The sequence below is a fragment of the Cariama cristata genome, unplaced genomic scaffold (genome assembly GCF_000690535.1).
Source record: "Cariama cristata isolate BGI_N322 unplaced genomic scaffold, ASM69053v1 scaffold4562, whole genome shotgun sequence".
Classification (NCBI taxonomy): domain Eukaryota; kingdom Metazoa; phylum Chordata; class Aves; order Cariamiformes; family Cariamidae; genus Cariama; species Cariama cristata.
This window is the reverse complement of record NW_009605403.1, coordinates 50360-69823: the sequence shown is the minus strand read 5'-3', so window position 1 is coordinate 69823 and position 19464 is coordinate 50360. Positions and strand designations below refer to the sequence as shown.

The window sequence follows — 19464 nt, the reverse complement described above, 5'->3', positions numbered from 1 at the left end:
CAACTTCCAGGTAATCAAGCTAATGCAGAACTCAGATGTTCAAAGGTTAATTTTCAAACTACCAAACAGGAATTACCAATTTGCACAATCCAAGCACATTGATTCAAACCATGTATTTATTCCCTCCCCGCCTCCCAAAACCAAAAGTCTCTAATAAGAAATACCTTTCACTTCCAGAGAACTCATACCAGTCCAACTAAGTTCAGTAGCAATCGGAGATGGTACAAGACAAATACTGTCTGTCAGCACTGGCAATCCCTCCCTCGCTTCTCCAAATCAGGGAGGCTCTGCTGCTGACCGATGCCAGCCAACACCGCTGCCGGTGCGGCCAAAGAGCCGTTGGGCACGGACAACAACCTGGTCTTTACACCCTGCACCTGTTGTCATTGCTTGTTGTCTTTTTCTTGGTTAAGTCTCAATATATCAAATCATTATATTTCCTCAATGAAGAGCTCGGCGCAGATCACACAAATTTCATTGTCTCTTCATTTCCTCTATTGAAGAACCTCAGAGGTTCAATCCTGAACTAAAAAAATACCATCTATATTTCAAAACTATTTCAGTACAAGTCAAAGCTTTTCAATAAAAAGGAAGGGAAGTTATTTACTACAGTGGCCCTAGAATCTCAAAATCTTTACTTTCCATAGAGTTCATTCAGAGATAAAGATCCAGGCTGGCACCTGGGTGCAAAGCCTGGCCTGAGCAAAACCACCATTAGGTTTGTTGTTGCATTCAGTGAGGCTAGAAATGTTTTGAAGAACAGAAAATATTACTTACTAGTATGAGTGGCAAACACTAACCGTATAAAATATATGCAAGCTCTAGTGTAAGTTCCTAAAGCAGACACTATTAAAAAGAGACTGCTATACGGGCAAAATTTCCAAATACTTAACCATTAGGTGTTTTTTACTTACTGGCAGATTAAAGGAAAAGAAAAAAGGAGGGGAAAAAATTTTAAATGACAAAAGATTTGATTGGCATGTTTTTATATGGCTGAAAGCACATGAATTTGGCCTGTGTTTCATAATGTACTGGCATATAATACACATATGACAGCTAGCTGCTGTAATTTGTTACTTAGGTAAGTCACTTGCAGGGAATAAAGAGTAATGCAAGGGAACTTTTTTTGTATAACACGTTTCCTGCAAACCAATTCTGGTCAAATTTTTCTGTCAGACGTCTTGAATGCTCCAAAGTAACCATAAAAAAAAATAATAATCAAAACTCAGAGACGTCATCACAAAAGTTAGAACCTGTAACATGAAAATGTTAAGGAGTGGATCTGCAAAATTCAGGAACTGCAAAACCCTTCTCTATCATGATGACAACAAGAGGTCATGAAAGAACACAGAAAACAGCACGAGATGCTGAGAGTAGAGCAGAGAGGCAGTACAAGCTTTATGAGCAGTCAGCAAGTAGCAAAAGGGTGACAAATAATTATTTTAAAGAAAGTGTGCCATGAGTAGGAGCCAATAACACTTTGTGAACACAAATGATGCGTTTGGAGGCTTTTGAATGTCTCTGAAATATATAACGGGGGCTTCAGATAAAAGCATTAGCTGGGATATACCCACCAATTTCACTGGTCCTGTGGATTCCAGAAGTAACTGCAACAGTTTCTATTTATGCTCTACTTCAGGTATAAATGAGCTTCTTTAACAAGATGATATTTGGATTTTATTCTGCTCTCCTTTGATTGTAGACTACTAATCCTTTTATACACTGCACCAGGCTGATTACAATATAGTTTTTACAAAGTAATCAAGTCGGACAAATCATACATGAACAAAAATATCTGCCCATAGCTATACAGCATTATGGATTGACAAATAGACCTAAGGCAGCGATTTTAGTTCAGAAAAAGAATATAAGCCAGGAGAAAAAGTATGCAACTTTACTGTTTTCGTATGTTAAATTGTCATGATTGTTTTCATATTACAGGGAATATTTTATCAAGTTAATAATTACTTATGGGTTTGTTCCTCACTATTTCGCACAGTAGTTATTTACACCAGTGTTAAGCAAGAATATAGTGAATTATCCACGTGACTGGCAGAGTCTGAATTGATAGTTACGCACATTATTTAGATGTACTCCGCACATGGAGAAATCCTCTGTAAAGCAACAGCAAGTGAGACCCAGAATCTGTGTTATTGTGGAGTGGTCACAAACTATAGCAGTGGACTTAGCAACAATAAATACAAAGAGAAATGAAATTTTAAGTAATGCTGCCTTGTATTGGTGGTATGGTAATCCGGCCTGGAAAATTAAGTTCTATTATAAGATTCAAGCTTTGACATCTGTGAATTACTGTAGTTTCAAGGATGGATCTCGCCCTTTCTTTGAAAATTTGGCCCAATTTGCCCAAAACTTTAGGTTTTTTTTAGAGTTTTTAGAAACTGCAATTCATGTTTAGTGAGTCAGCAACACAGATACTCTTTGAACATCACTTTTTTAAGCACAGCATAAACAGACACTCTTCTGGGTCCTAATGGCATGTAGATGTATGGCAAGCGTGTGACATCTTTCTACCAGATTCAGAAAATTGCTGTGGTCCTTTTTTGCACGCAATTTCTACGTGGAGCTGTAGAGTAACTTTAAGGCTGCTATTTTAGTAACTCAAACTCCACTTTAAGGGGAGCTTAAATAGTAACTAGACATACCGCAACAAATATTCCACTTGTCCCGTTGAAGCTGTCAATCCAACCCTGCAAAAAAGAAGAATGATTACCATTTCTTTCAATGACACATTGCTTACACAGGCTTCAAAATGGTGAAAGGGCTATAATGCTGTGATGTGGACAAAGAAGCAATGAGACACCAGTTCAGATGTTCCAGCCTATCTGGGACAGCGGCCACGAACCTAACTAGTACGAATTACCTAATTGATTTTAAATAGGAGATGCATTGTATGGTAACTCATTCTGTCTGCAATTTACCCATCAACAACAGAATCTAATTTTGTTTTTCAAAACCACTTCCTTCCTATAATAAGTTGGCTATAGGAGTAAACTCTGACTTGAAACACTACAGCATCTTGGTGCTGTGATGCTTGCTGGAAACAGTCAGTGTGTTACGTACCCTCTGACATACAACATGCAGATGTCACTGAGACTGATTTGGTTACTCCAGATAATTTCTAAGGCAAGGAATTAAAAAAAAACCCAAACAAAACAAAACCCAACAACCAACCCAAAAACCCTCCACTTTTGAATCCTATCCTGCTTCAGGTCAGGAAAACTGCCACTTGTGGGAGCTGGAGTTAAGAGCTGTGATGAGCTGTCTGACCCAAAACAGATTATGACACCTAACAGAGTTTGCTCCGTCTTTCCAAGTTGAGGAGCTTGGCCTGAAGCCTCGGCTATATCTCAGCCACCTTTGGCACGCTTCGAGCTGCATGAAAGCCAAAAGTGACTTTATGTCCCCTTTCCAATTTGGCTGCAATACTAGGGCACATTATTCCTACCAGTATATTTAGCTTAGTGAATTATTTCCATTCAAAAGTACAGCTGCATTTAATTACTGTGTGGCTGACATTTGTACCTGCAACAGGCTCATACAAGGGTGAACCCAGTGAATTCAATAACTACCAACACAAGACAGAGATACTAGGTAACTGCACATGACATTATCAGATGTTTTCAAGGATCATGTGAGGTCTAGGGGGCTCATCAGGACCTCATTAATAGGCTGACTAAAACATGGAAAGACTTGAACCAGAATGCATCAGGACTATGACCAACCCTCAGATCTTCTGTTTCCACAGGTAGTGCAGAAACTCCCTTGTCTGTCTGTCTGGGCATGATCCTCTGCGTGTAAAACTGTCAGTTGCAAGTCCAGCATTTTGCACTATTATTATCCCAGCTCTTGTTTTTATTGCTTAAATGTGTACTTTACACTTGGAGACAAGAGTCTGTCCTGAAGATGTTGAAGAAGACTTGCTGTTCTACTCCAGCACAGGTCCTCCACCTCTTCCACAGCTTTCCTGTTTCTCAAGGGGACACTGCTACAAGTAGGGAGAGATTCCTGACAGTACTGCAGTTACAGCTGTATCAAAGGGCTCTCGGTAGGGAATTGCTATGCATTCATGCTTACTGGGAAGGGTTCATGCCAGCTAGCTCCCACGATGGATGGCCTGATGATAGCAATGTTCAAGTTTCCTTTCTCTTGTTGAATCAGGTATTCTGACAAGGCTTTGGTGTAGGTGTAAGTGTTGGGCCAGTCCCCAAGCAGCTTGGGTGTGATGTCTTGAATGATAGATTCATCCAACCACCTACAGGAAACAAGGAGAACGTCATTATCCGCCATGCAGAGAGAAAAAAAGACTGAGGCAAGAAAGACCAGTGAGACAGGAATCACCACCTGAAACAAAGGATAAGAAAGTCAAAGCCATTTAAGACAAAGCAAGGAGCAACTCGTCTGGATTTAGAACAGCTCTGTGGGAGAAAGGTTACTTTTTTCTTCAAAAAGCGCAAAATAACCCTGGTGAGCGTCATGCTACGATGTCCAGCTCAACCTCAGGTATCTGTACAATCTCATTTTAAAGCAATCTCTTATGGGCTTTATGCTTCACTGCAATCTGTAATGTAAACAGATTGATGGAGCTTTCCAACTTAGCACTCTCACTAGGTAGTGCTCACCCTTAGCCAACACAGTCCCTATATACTCCCAAGTGTGTTTCAGGAGATTCTTGGTAACCTCAAGTTACTGAGTAGAGTAGCACTTCAAAGGTCTCAAAAGCTAGAACATTGTACTACAGGGATATTATTTCAGTAGCAGTATTTACAGTGTTAGATGTTCCTTCCTATTGGTTTTCCACAGGCTTGTTCACATAGGAAATTAGGAAACTATCAGCGCTAGCTGCTTAAAAAAAAACCCAACCAAACCAACCAAAAAACCCCACCAAGTATTTTTTTTTTTAAGGCATTCAGGTATCTAATCCATCAGAAGTAGTTACGCATATACCTTTTTAAAAGTGGCCCTTACCACCACGGTGCTGCAGCAAGGGCCTAAGGCTCAAAGGCTCTTCCCTGGCACACCATCAAGACTTCATGGGTCCTGCCAGCATTTGGGTCGAAAGGACAGGAACTGGCTGTTCTTCCCAGAGCCCTTGCACACCACTGCCAATCTCCAAGAGGCTTTCAGCAGTCTGATGTTATACCACAGAATCGACGATTAACTCCTATAATCCAATTTGTAATTAAGTCAATGGACTTACAGTTCAGACTGAATGGGTGCACTCTTCCCAGGGGCATTGCAAGGATACTGACTCCTGCAGATCCTCACTTCACCCCCTCCTTATCTCAAGTTTCAGAAACAGGAGGAGGTCAAGGGGAGAGGAAGAAGGTGGAGACTGTCACACCTGAAGAATTACTTAATCATATCAACTTAAACCTGCAAACACCTGATGGCTCAGGTGGCATACTGCTTTTCAGATGGCTCTCATTAGACAGAGATGGAAATATTACAGGAAAACTGTTGTATGAGAAAACATCAGTTCACCGAAACTGCAAAACAGTTTGCAGGGGAGGGTTGAATTCAGTGAACCTCTCAGTTTTGGAATGAGTTAAAAAGAATCTGATAGTTTTTAGTATATAGAATTATTTTTTTTTTAATAAAAAAAGCCTTACAGAGGCACAAATAATTTCCTTTGCAACCCTAGTCCCATGCTTCAGAAACAAGGCAGAAAAATCACTGAAGCGTAAAATAGAAAGTTGAACTATGCAGAGGCTATAAGCAGCACACAATATTGACTTAATTTACAAAGCCTGTTTAGGCAGCCATTGAACCCAGCCTCCTCCAGGTCGCAGCTAAATTGCCACTGTTTGAATCTCTCAAATAATTAATTACCAGCCTACCAAAAGGAGATGTCTAGATCTATGGAGTCTGGAGGAAGACTAGGCTCATTTGGGAACTCAGATTAAGCTGCATACAAGTCTTTTTTTCCCTTCTCTCTTTTTTTTCTTTTTTGCTTTTATTTAAATAACAGAGGCTTACAGGTTAGCATTCTCACAAAGCAAAGACAGGTGTAGAAGTACAAGGAGAAGCAATTTCTCCTTGCCTTCATCCTTCCAGACAAACTTCTGCATTACTTTATGTGGTCATCAAGAGGACCATGGTCCTGCCTGTCTCAAGAGTACCATCCCCAACCAGGTGATCTGATCTACCGGCATTACCATCTCAGGAGCGCTGAGCTGACAGTTCAGTGAGGCGAACTGTTCCTACTCCTCTGTGACCTACTTTGAAGATTTTGAAATGCTAACTCACAAAGTGACTGCTTTTGCTCACTGCTGCGATTGCCCCGTAGAAACAAGAGATGCAAATAAAACGATTAGGAACCTCTTCTTTCACCACATACATGCACCAAATTACTCTGCCATAGGAAAACGCAGCTTTCTGTGTTAATCACTTTGCATTAATAAGACACGCTCCTTCTTGTAAGCGATGACGCCTCTACATTTTTCTGCAATAATGCAAACAGTTCTGCTTCAGCCCCCACTTCCCTGTGTGTTCCTTACCTCAGCACACCCCTCAAAGCTGCTTTCCCTCAGCTTTAGATTAAGGCAAACCTTGCTTGATGTGGCAGATTATATGTTTCCTCTATTGGCCTGGCAGCAGTTAGAAGTGTGACTTTTGGTTTACACAGATTAAGCCTAAGGCTTTACTTGCAGGTTGAATTATCAAAATACTGGAAAGCAAGGATATAATAGGAGGAGAAGAAGAGAAAAAGAAACATCTGGGAGTCCTACTTGAGATTTCAACTGAATAAAGAATCATAAGCATGTATCAAGTGCATGGCCAAAGGCATCATTAAATGGATCTGCTATTGCATCCGGTTGTGTGATCGTGCCTCTTAATGCACTTGCAGAAGAGCACTTTAAGACAAGGGCTGTTTGGGAAGGGAATCTTTCACAGCCGGCTGATGCAAAACACGACTTGTATTTCTTCCCCCTTTTTGAAGGGAGTTGGTATTTCCTTGTCTGCTTTTTTTCATCTCCCTCTTTTTGGAGGTAACGTTTTGATATCTGTTGATTTCCTCTCTCTGAAATCTTCTGTACCCAGATATCCACGTATTATTTCTTCCACTTACATGGTGAATAACAGAAGATGCACCTCTCCCACCTCCTTCCAATCCTGTTTTGTCTTCTCTCTCTCCTTCCAAGTAATCCCTTGCTCTTCACAGTCTCTAAGAGTTTTTCCATCCCACTCTGCCTATATCATGTCATCCCAGGGACTTTCCCCATCCTGCTGCTTCACACACTATTTAGCCCCGCGCATCTCTTTTTCATATATTGCCTTCGATTTGCAAAACACCTTCCAAACCAATGACCCTGGTGACACTGATTTTCAAGAAGGCCCACCTGATTTCAGTGTCTTTGAAAGCAGTGGTTGTCTTTGCTGTGAGCCATTATAATGCTACCTGCAAACACTGTAAAGAAATAGACGCTATCCTAGCTGAGGGCATGCTGTGATTTCTCTCTCACTAAAAGTACCGGAAGGTGATGAACTTCTGGAGTACAGGACATAGGAAAAACAGTAAAACAAATTGAAAAATCTAGTAAAAGAGCAAGAAAACCCATCTGAAATTATGTGGCTAAGAAAAAACCAACCAAACATACTACTGACATAAACACATCGAAGAACACATCTGAAAACCCATTCTCTGTCACTCAACCTTTCTTTTAAACATCATCCTCTCTGCTGCACGTGCAAATTACGATAAATAAATTCTTAGTGTCTTACATGAAGCAGCTGAAGTAGCAGCCTCTGAGGTAGCCAGGCCCTTCTGCATGTTTCTGATTAGCATTCAGTCCTTCGCTGGAGTCTTTTATATCTGAGCCATCAACACTAATTTGTTTCAAAAGTTGTAAGTGATGGTAAGCTTTTTGGGGCAGTGAAATGTAATACTGATAGCAATGAACTCCAAAGGACATTGTAAAACTGAGTCAGTGGGCAAAAAGGTGGCAGATTAGCTTCACTGTAAATAAAGGTAAGGTAATGCATTTAGGGAAAAGCAGTCTAAACTGGTCTTAGAGGTTCCTGAACTCAGAACTGGCAGTTGCAGCTCAGCAAGAGCTCTTGGAAGCACAGCTGACAGCTCCGTTAAATCTCCAAGTCAATGAGTAGCAGCAGACAAAAAAGTCACTAAAATGTTGGACATCATCAGGTACTGAGAACAAGACCAAGGGTGTCATTTTGAAGCTAGTTGAATACAACTTTGAGCGATCACACCTTGTACACTGCCTGCAGTTCTGTCTGGCCCCTGCGTCTCCAGGAGCGAGTGGAGTTAAAAAAAGGCAGAGACGAAGGGCAACTAAAATCATCAAGGAGACAGATCCCTCGGTATATGAGGAGATAGCAAAAAGGCTGAGACTCTTCAGTCTGCAAAAGAGAAGGTCCAGGGTGAATTCAATACAGATTTATGGAACTGCAGAGGCAGAGAACAGGGCAAATGCTGCAGATCCTGCAATGCTACAACTATGGGACCTCCAACGAAACTACAAGGATGACAGTTTGAAACAGGTAAAGGAAAGTTTCTCTTTACACAGCAGTTAGTTAGTAAACTTCTAGAACCTGCTGCCACAGGGGGTTGCAGAGGCAGAGTACCAGAAAGTTCAAAAAGGGATTAAACAAATTAGTGGATTCAAGAACAGATCAGAAAAGAATAGGACGTAACACCCGTCATACAACAGTTCTGGTTTCTGGGAGATTACAAGAGGAACGAATTGCAGAAAGTATCCAGGCTGGTGTAGGTACCCCAAACAGCATCTCCCAGTGCCACGGCAAGATATTGGGCCAGGCAGTCCATTGCTTTAATGCACTAGGGCATTTCTTATCACGTTTCACTTGCAGAATAAATGATAAATGGTAGGTGACTACTAGCTGGAAGTAAACTTATCCAAGAATACAGGCTACTGGAGAAATTCAAATAGAAAACACTGATTTGTACTAAATTTTCTGGAGTATCGCTTAGTGAAATTATTTCTTTAGACAAACAATTTCTTGAAATGGAACCCCAGTGATTCTCCTAGTGGACATTAATTAGTCTCATCTCCTATTACCCTAAATCAAGGAGAAGAAAGATTTTGTACTAGCTCTTTGGGTTGCTAGTTCACATGTCAGTTGCTTATATCACATAAGCAGAATACCACTAGAAAATAAATGAAAACAAAGTTACAGCTGTGGGAAAATTCTTCTAAGGGGAAGGCTTCCTGGGGCCTTTATCAGCAGATTTTGTTATTCTTTCTAATTATTCTTCATTTTGGTAAATTCAGTTAAACAAGCTTTTTTTTTTGTTGTTCCCTTAAAGCCCTAGATTCTCACAGTGAACTCTCTAAACCAGCCTGTTTCTGACTCATCCTCATATGACTCCAATTTAATACCACAGGGTTGTTGAAATAACTGGAAACAATGCTGGGAACCTGAGGAGATAAAGGCATGTAAGGTGTACAAAAAATGTCAGTGCTTACTAAGGTAGCAACAGAGCTGAGTCTTACAGAAAGCAGCAACACAACTCCAGTCCTGGTAGCAAATACACTCGTGCGTAACTTTCTCAATGATGGACTCATGAAATCACACAGTCTTTTTAAAACCCATGTGTGAAAAAATGTAGAGGTAGCTGAAATCACAGGGTTATTAAGTGTGGTTTATGCTACTTTCTAATACTTTTGTATTTGGAAAAATATTCTTAAGCTCAACCAGATGTTTATAAAGCATGACTTCAGCAGCTCTTCAGATACAAAGGCTCAAAAATAGAGTCTCTATTTCTTCTACCTTCAAAAACCTCAGTAAAGCTAGTTTCAAGATAAAATCCTGAAAGGACAGACTTACTGGATGCCATTCTGTGGACAGTACCCCTCAAACCCACCTAGAATGAAAGCTCTCTCTTCCCTTGGTCTCCCTCTCATGGCCAGCATTTCTTGCTGGCATGGGTGTGTGCAGACAAGGCCATACAGCAATAACAGCAACCAGGAACTGAAATCCCACCAGATTGGTTACGTGAACGATTCAGAGGTCTTCTGCAGCATGAAGCAAAACCAACGTCAGAAGAGGCAATGCAGTTTCTACTCACTCTACTAAATCGAAGAGCTTCTTGGGTTCAGCTGGGGGTGGGTAGATGACTTCATCTATGCATTTCCGGACGCAGTTTGCATAGGCGGTGGAGATGTGGATGAAGGCCTCGAGGTTCTGCATCTGCCGGGCCAGCTCTAGGAGCCGCTGCGTGCCCATTGCATTCAGTTGCAGGGCATGTCTAAAGAAGGCAGGGGAAAGAAACCAAATGCATTTCACTTGAAAGAATATATGAAAGCTGAGCATCATCCAAACCCCAAATAACGAAAAGGGAAATAAGGGAAGAGAGGGGGTCAGAGCAGAGCAAAAAGCTTCAATGAAATGCAAAGGCTAAACCAGCTTTCAGAGCAATGCTGTTGGTTTCACTGTTCTGGCCACAGAATATCTCTCAAATCTTTCTACTCAACACAAAGGATCAGAGGTAATGTTTCACTAACATCTCTAAATCTGACATAGTTGCCACTCCTTCCTGGAACAAATATTCCCAACACACATGACCACAGAGGCATTACGGCTCCTACAGTACCCATTCAACTTTCTCCCTAAGGGACCATTGCTAAACCAGATAAACACATGGTTTCAGTAAGCAGCAAAGGGTCCTTGGGCCCAGAAAAACAGCTTCATACTGAAAGAAGACACAATTAGAGATAACAGCTTAAATTCACAAGGAATGGAGAAGAGAACTGATAAGCATAAGAGAAAGAGAGTCCTGGTTAGCAAGGTTGACCTTGAAGCACCCAGCGTAGCTAGAGCTTGTCCTAGAGACTATTTGCAATGGATCTCAGTCAACAGACGTTCCACTGTGTCGCACACTTTCTACTGGAAGAAAGACGCTTTCCTGCACAGAAGAGAAAAGGCTAAGGAATACGCAATCCGCCCAGGAGTAGAAGCTTTCAACAACATGTTATTCAAGATTATGAATAACACTACCAAGTACAGTGTACACTAAAGAAATTAATTACACTAACATTGAAGAGAAATTGTAAATAGTCCAGATGAATGAAAACCGAAGTTAAAAGTATGATTAATGTTTCGATCACAATATCTAAAGCCAGAGATACTTATTTTTATTTAGCATGCTGCTATTAAAGACCAGTATTTTCTATAGATTTCTATTTCCTCCTGCCCTTCTAGCAGGATGAATACTTCTACTTTAGCTACTCTTCACATGAAAGTTACTCTTCTGTGTACATTTCTATTCGATTGTATCCCTTCCGAGAGGGGGTGAACAGAACTGCGCTCAGAGTGTGGGCCCAGCATGGATTTCTGCTGAGATGTTCAGCGTTCTTTAGCCTTCTAGGGGAATATCATCTAACTCTGGTGATTTGTTACTCTCTGTTTTCTCTATTTATATTAAAACTGCATCTACTAATATTTCCATATAACATAGTTTCTCAGATTTCTGCCCTCAGGAGGTCCATCTGGAGAATTCCCTAAATGTACTGCATGTTGATGCCAGTAATTCATTTAGTTTCTCTGTTGCTGCTTTTCCAGTATCTTGATAGCACTGCTTTTGCACCTCTCTTATCTATTGGCTCTACATATCCTGTGGTAGGCTTTGGGCTTCTGCCGTGTTTAAAAATATTTTTGTATTTTTGTGTTGTTAGCAAAGCTGCTCAAAATTCTTATTTGAGCAGCAATATTGTGCTTTCACATTTAACTTGCTAGAACTTTTACCCACATGATATATTTTATTAATCAGACAGGAATAATTTGATTTTAACAACTTCCCGTATTTTGCCATTTAATTGTATTGGATTTTCCTTGTTCTGTTAGAGAGATTTTGACAGATCACATGCAGTCAGCCTTTAAATAGTTTCTACAGTGCCTGCAAGCAGATGACCATTTTAACTTTTTTCTTTTAACTTCTTTCTAGCTATCCTCCTTATTAAAAACATAGTTTCCCTTTGATGTTACATGCCACTGCGATGTATTTTTATAGTATGTTCATTCATGCATTGATTTAAGAACATTTATGGCCATTAATGCAGTGCAGTGCTTTGCTGCTTACATCTTGAGCCAGGTTCTACACATGGCTCAAGATTAAATCAAGAGCTGCTTCCTTTCTGGTGGGTTCTCTAATTAGTTGTTGCAAAAAGCAATTATTTATGGTAGACACAGTGGATATCTATTTAGTCTACGTATAAGCAAATGAAGATTGGTATTAGTAACGGTGTTTTCTATTCTCACAGCTTTAGTGTTTTTCAAAAAAGGGTGAAGGTCTGGCAATCCAGATCATCCACCTCGGTTTGTTAACCTTTACAATTCGCATAGAAGCACTTACACATCGAATCTTGGTTTAGTGGCTTATTTCTGCTGTTCTTTTTTAATGGAAAGCCTGCCTGGACAGGCACTCCCAAGGGAGCTCCTTCAGAAACTGAGCATTTATTGTAAACAGTTAATTACGCTGAGCGTTGGGTATTTTAAAGCTTGTGATAGACTGTTTTCTTAAACAACATCTCATTTCCCTCTTCAGTTACTCACTGACAAAGAAAGGCCATTAACACTAGCTTTAGAGACAGACACAACATAGTTTCACTGCAAGCTGTCTCCAGCTAGTTCTGCCAAAACATCTCCCTCTTGACCTACAACACACTTTTCCTTATCCCAATTTTAGGTCATGCTTAACTGCCTTACTATATTACAACCCAAGCTTGCAGTACTTCCTTCTGTTCCCATGGAAATCTGCCAAGATCATTCACTTTTGACGTGCATATGCACATGACATTTTCAGAGCATTTACATTGCACGTTCAGCGCAGAACCACATGTAGCATGAAAATGTAAATGGAGAATTACTACCGCAATTATACAAGGATGCACTAAATGGCGGGTTATGGGCTATCGTGCATTCTGAATCATGCTTAGCAAATACAGAAAGCAGGACATACTTCAGAGGTTCATCAAAGCGAACTGTTGCTGCACAGTGGAAGACAATATTGACCCGGGTCAGAAGCTCCTCCTCATCTTCAGCACTGATGGCCAGCTTGGGCTGAGTGAGTTCAGCATTAATAGGCTTAATCTTCTCGTAGAAATTAGGGCAATCTTCTCGGACCCTGTCAAAGACCTTGAAGCACAAACAGAGAGAGATCAGGTACAGAATTAGGCTACTGAGATCACTTTGATTAGTAGCCAGTCTGATTACATCAGTCAATGAAATTGGCACAAAAGAGAATGCCCGGTTCTTTCAGAGGGAGGACCCAGGTGAGATGATAAAATAGTTCATTCACTTGGTCCCTCCCATGGGAAAACCTTCCAGGGGAAATACAACAAAAACAGAGGAGGTAATGCATTGCCCTGAAGAGACGAATGAATCTTCTCCGCACCACTCAATTCCTGGGACACCCACTGAAATTCCTCTATCTCCGTATCTCCTGCAACCACTCTCTAGGACTGCTTGCAGGACCACAACGGGAGCTAAAGAGGAGGGCAGAGTATGGAGTGGGAAAGCCTGTGAAGCACTCAATTCCAGCCATTTTCTTGATGGTTCTACAAAGAACTTGAGGAGAGGAGGGGAGCAGGGCACATTCTGGCTCCTCCTCTTCCTCACACTGCTCCTTGCCTACTGTCACTCTTTGTTCATGTCAGATGAGTCCTGTGGGGAACTGCTTTTGGGACAGACCGATGGGGAACCTCAATGACCCATGCTGCTAAAGCTGCTGACTGCCACCAGCAATTTTGCACGACAGGACAAGTGTGCAGCTAGTTGGCCTCTCAAGCCATCTTTCAGCCCTTTTTTTCTATGACTGTGATCCATAGCTCTTTCCAACACACATTTTCTGCCCAGTCTTCTGCAGAATGACAAGACTGTACATCTGTCCCCTAAAAAGATCCCTACGTTTCCCTATGTTGTCCTGTCTGATGACTTGTCCAAAACCAGCATCTGGCACCCTGCTTTGCCTAAGATCCAAGAACAGCAAGACAACTGTGCACAAACCTTTCGAAAAAGAAAAGGAAATCAATACTGTCATCACCTGAAAAGTGCCTATGTGAAAAGAGCAGTCTCCTCAGTTCCCATTTTTACTCTGTGAGTAGCTCAGAGTCACTGATAACAGTACAGAAGGTCTGGGTGCAGTTCGGCTTGCACCCTGAGAGCAAGACGGCTACTGCAGGTTCCACCTGGAGACCTTTTATTTGGTAAATCTCACAGGCAAAAAAGATGAAGCCTGAATTTCAAAACACTGTGTGAGTTTGCTGGAGTAGGACAAGATTTGGAAAAATCATGAGTTTAGAAGTGTCCGTTCTAAGGGTTCCGTATTGCTGGCCAGCATTATTATATTTGAAATCATAGTAACAGTGAAGTCCAAAAAGCTCTCCCCTTTTTGGGGCAGAGTGACAAAACAAGGATAGAAAGAATAAATAGAATAGACAGGCTGTGGGATCTGAAGAGGTATAATCTAGATTTCAAAGGATAACCACACTTCAAAGGTTAACTAGCCTACTGACAGGAATGACTAAGTACTGGGACAGATTGCTGGTGGGTGCTGTGGACCACCGCCTTTGGATGCATTTAAGAGCTGTCTAGATGAGTATTGCCAGGAAAGGCAGAGAATACCTGAATGTGCCTTGGGGCAGAAGGATGGGCCAGCTGTTTTCTCAGTAGCTCTATTTTTTTTTCGGTTGTTTCCTCTACTCTGTAGCTTACTCACCAGTAACACCGAGTTTGTAAATCTCTTTACTATCATGGCCTCTTCTTTTCCTAGAGATTGTTCTGTCTTTGATTTGCCCGGTGCTTACGTAAGAGTGGAAATTATGTGACATAAATTAAACATACTAAAAGAAAAAGACATATGAAAGATTAAATTGATACTAATAGCAATATTTCCTTGTTTGACTTAAGGGATTACCATCTTTCTGCTTATCTGACAACCAAATCTAGATAAACCTCAATGTTCTTAGGGGTAAAGAAGATAAAGATAAAACCATTAGCCTTCCCCACTATGCAGCACACTCTATACTTCACTTCATGTATTTTTCTTTAACACACAGCTGCACATCCTTCAAAAACCTGAAACTTAAGCAAATTAACAGAAGTTCGGACACGATAATGTCATTTCATTTCTCTCAGTTGCACCCACTACATGCATATTTCAGTGATGTAGTCTAGGCCAGAGAAGAGATTTCTAGACAGAGAAAGCTAATCATGGACAAAGATGTTGGTGAGAACCAGCTAGACTGTAGGAACTCAGTTCCCAATGACGTATATTCAGAACCGGGTACTAGCAGCATCAACGTCGATAAAAAGCTTGTCTTCTAACAAAAGGATGGATGCTAGAGTGGCTGCCCAAATATGTATAATTTCATGAGGGATCGCACACGAGGAAACCGTGATGAGACCCAAAAAGGAAAAGTTTCTCAGAGGACCCATGCAAGACGAAAGCTATCTTTTAAGAGTTTTAGGAATGATTCTGCGTTTGTTTGTTCTATTGCAAAGAGAGTCCGAAACTCCACCTAACGAGAGTTATTTTATACTTGTTTTACTTTGGCATAAATAAAGCAAAGGCAGAGAAAGAATGAATCAGCCCTTTCTCCATTTAAGTCATGGTATATAAAAAGAAGAGTAGTATTTCTGCAGTGCTAGCCTTGCTCAATTTTGGACAGTTTTATTTTGCCTACATGCTGTCTCTTCGTGATGTTCCCACTGCAGATAATATCCCCTTCAGCTTCTATGCCTGCTGCTAGGTATTGCCCTACTACCCCACACCACTCACCAGCTGTAGTTTTTCATCCCCTCCAACGATTCACTGCATTTCTCTGAGGGACGAAGGCAATTTCTAAACGTAAGCTCACAAATCAGCATACTGCCTTGGAAACCTTCTGGATCACAAGAACATTCAGTTCCTCGCCACCATTAAATCAGATAACAGGAGCAGCTGTTTAATCAAAGTCTGCTGCCTCTTTTACGGCATCTGAAGATTTCAGACTTGTCAGTGCTTTACAGGAAAGCGCGAGAAGATTGAAAGACAAAACAAGTGCAGCTTATTCTATACTGTTTCCTATAGCTCAAGGAGTGCTTAACATAAAGAGGATGCTTAGTCTGCAGGTTAACAATAATAGCATCTCTAAATTCTGATTAACTTGCTCAGAGCATATATAATAAATCCCCAATAACTGCATGAGGCTTAAGGATTGTTCTATCTTTTCTTTTTAGAAGCCATCTGCCAATACAAAATCTATTCGATGGATAGAAGTGGGCTGGCGTGCTGTACTGTTGGAACCGCATGAAAACACTGGCCAATTCAGCAATGCTCCAGAAGTGACACATGAATTACCACTGAATTATAGTGAAGAGAAAGGAAAGATGTTTGATTTCAAGTTCATCAACTGTGTCCAATATTAATTAAAATGAAGGAAATCAGTAATACCATATCCCGCTTTCAGTGTCTTTTTGAGCATCGTAATGCCTTCCAGGGGCAACACTGCTGCCTTGACCAAAGCAGAATAAGTGAACATAATAGCTGCTATTCTCATTTCCATCCTCAAAATAGGATTCAAGTTCCACGTAGGCTGTCCTGCCCCTCAACAGAGGTGAGAATTTCACTCTGAAATTTGCTGATTTTTTTCTGATGTTATAATCAGGCAATCCCACTTATAACAATTTAATCTCTGTGATTTCAATTTACATTCTCAAGCACTTATTATGAAAATAGGACTTCTGGAATTTCTCCCAACATTATATTTGAGTGTGTTTGATGGGCATCTCTCCCCCTATTCCAGCCCACTTAAGCTTTGACCTCCCATCCCAAAGGACATCTGTAACTCCCTGCGCTCTCTGCTCTTGCCTTAAAGCATGTAATAGTTCAGAGAGATTTCTGCCCATCAATCTTTCAATCAGAATTTTTTCCATAACACAAAGACACAAAAACCTCAAAGAAATGGCAAACTGCACATCTATGGAACAGCGCAGCTGAAAAATAAAGAAACCACTGAACAGTATAAAATGCCAAAGGCTTCGCATCTTCCTCAGGAGACATTCTCAGTGAAGCAAATACAAAATAATGAAAAGCAGAGTGCCTAAGCCATGGTTTACTTTAAAAAGGAACTTGCACGAATTTGGTCTTACAACTGCCTTTCACAGAAGCCTGGATAGTCCTTCCTTTTTTGGACCTATCAGTCCTCACCCCTAAAAAACCAACTTACTGTAACAGGCACCATGCAGGATGGCACTTCATTGAGAAACACAAGCAGGAGAGAAGGCAGTTCTCCCGTTTGCCTAGTAACATTATCTAACATCATTTCTTATGCTCTCCCCTGATGTGAAGGATTCATCTTCCAAAGTGCTGAAGAAACATTTCCCAGCAATGCAAGCCATGGTGAAGGTGGGCTACTGCTCTTCATCATGTTAGCAGTGGAGTCTGCAACTTGTTGAGGTTCTTTTTTGCAATATCATTGCTCTTCGATGACAGCACTCACGGCTCTCCCTCTGCCAAATCACAGAATCACAGAATCGATTTAGTTGGAAGAGACCTTTGGGGTCATCGAGTCCAACCTTTGCCCTAACACCACCATGTCAACTAGACCATGGCACTAAGTGCCACCTCCAGTCTTTTCTTAAACACCTCCAGGGATGGTGGCTCCACCACCTCGATGGTGCCTCCACCCATTGAAGGTCCACCTGTCTAAGCCACGAGCAGCCAATTTAAATCAGGGCCAAATGCTTTGGTGACTGACCCAGAAAGCATCAGGTTTTTAAGCGTGGCCTAGAAAGGTAACCTTTGTTCCTCCTGTGGTACAAAACCAACAATCAATCAAGGCATCCAAATTTTAACCAGATGTTGCCAGCTTTTTTTTTCTATGACTAACAAAAAATGGTTTTCTCTGCTGCAAAGTGGAGCCAGGTGTGTTTAACAGGCACTGGGATATTAGGAGGATTAGCAAAAGACGGTAACTTACATTATAGTATGGACGTTTCAAGGCGTTACTATATGAGAACATTTAAAATGGAGAAAAATCAGAGAATTCCCACAAAACGCCTCTGATATATGAGGAACTACTAAGAAGATAAAATTTGAGAGAGTTCAGCTGAAAAAACAAAAGGCAAAAAGCTTCTGTCCTTTCAGATAAAGAAATGGAAGGGATTGCTTAGCATAATTCAGGAGAATATAAGCACGAATTGCTTGTGTAAAGGAAATATAATTTATTTTAAGCGAGACATAGGCCAAGGGGTAAAACATCGTGGCAACACTTTCTTTAAAGAACAAGGTGTTCATTGGGTGTGTGGAATAATTTAAAAAACAAGCTGTTTGAAATCCCTCTTCTGAACAGAGCATTGGTATATAAATGCTAAGGAACAACCTATATATAGATACACAGCGTAACACCCTGGCACGTATATCCATCCCTCTGTGATTTGCATGGCAGGATCATAAATGGATATGAGTGACCACCACAAATGTAAACCACAGAAGGTACCAAGGTCATGAAAATAACTCTTTAAAAAACACTTGATCTCTGTAGTTTTATTCTGAGGCAAGGGCTTATCCCAGTTTTGTTTGCCACTGATAAACCCTCCAGTACAGTCTTGAAGGAAGGAAGGAAGGTACGTAACTACTTTTAGAATTGCCATTGTAGCAAACGTGAGAAATAATTGGGCAGTTTCTTGACATAAAGTAATTAGCCTGCAATTAATTTTTCGCCTGGTACATTTCCAGCAATAAGCATCAGGACTGCTCAGTCAAGAAATGTGTGAAAATGCAGCTTGGGAACCTTTAATCAGGATAGAGCCTTTCTTTCCCCTTGCGCACTCTCTGCCTCATTTCCTCTTCAGAAAGTTGCTTTTAAGTATGGTTCTTCTCAAGGCAAATAAAGCATAATTCATCTAATCAGTTAGAAAGCAAGCAGCAGAGTGTTCCTCATTATAGGAAAATAAATGGCTTATGCTTCAATCTAGAGCTATTACTTTCCCCTGACCACCATCTAGTAAACAAAGCGGCTGATTATTTAAAGATAAAGACTACAGAAACAAAGAGATGACAGACAGTAAATTTCCATGTAGGTCAGCTAAGGGTAATATGTATAGCCAGCTACTTCGGATGTGGTTTTAAATGGCCAATTTCCTTGAAAATCGGCTGCTGACAAAGCCTGCTGTTTTCTAGCAAGAATACTTGGGTTAAGTGTCGGTTAATCTGGAACAGTAAAAGGAGCTCTTTCTGTGACAGGCGTTGTAGAGAGGAGCATTAGGGACTTGACAGACATGGAAAAGCTTTCTGTGGTCTCTAGTACCATCATATAGGTGGGTGGACAAGTCACAGACAGAATATGGAGCTTTTTTTACATTTGTCACAGACTTTTCTTGTGCCCTTGCGTGGTACTTAGGTATCACTATCAGCACTTGATGGTATGCTTGACGTTTAAAATGGGGGAAGAATTTAAGTGCAGGGCAAGAGGATGGTAA

General features: G+C 40.9%; 1 protein-coding gene across 2 annotated transcripts in view; it reads right to left on the bottom strand.

The window, feature by feature from the left end:
* The window catches only part of LOC104158318 (fatty acyl-CoA reductase 1-like), an 80425-nt gene that overhangs the window by 19848 nt on the left and 41113 nt on the right, over positions 1-19464 (bottom strand). For both annotated transcript variants that reach the window (XM_009695931.1, XM_009695930.1), the window contains exons 2-5: positions 12962-13137; positions 10073-10252; positions 4096-4273; positions 2664-2708 (exon numbers count right to left, since the gene is read on the bottom strand). In XM_009695931.1, coding sequence (XP_009694233.1) covers positions 2664-2708; positions 4096-4273; positions 10073-10252; positions 12962-13137 — 579 coding nt within the window. The remainder of the gene's footprint in view (positions 1-2663; positions 2709-4095; positions 4274-10072; positions 10253-12961; positions 13138-19464) is intronic.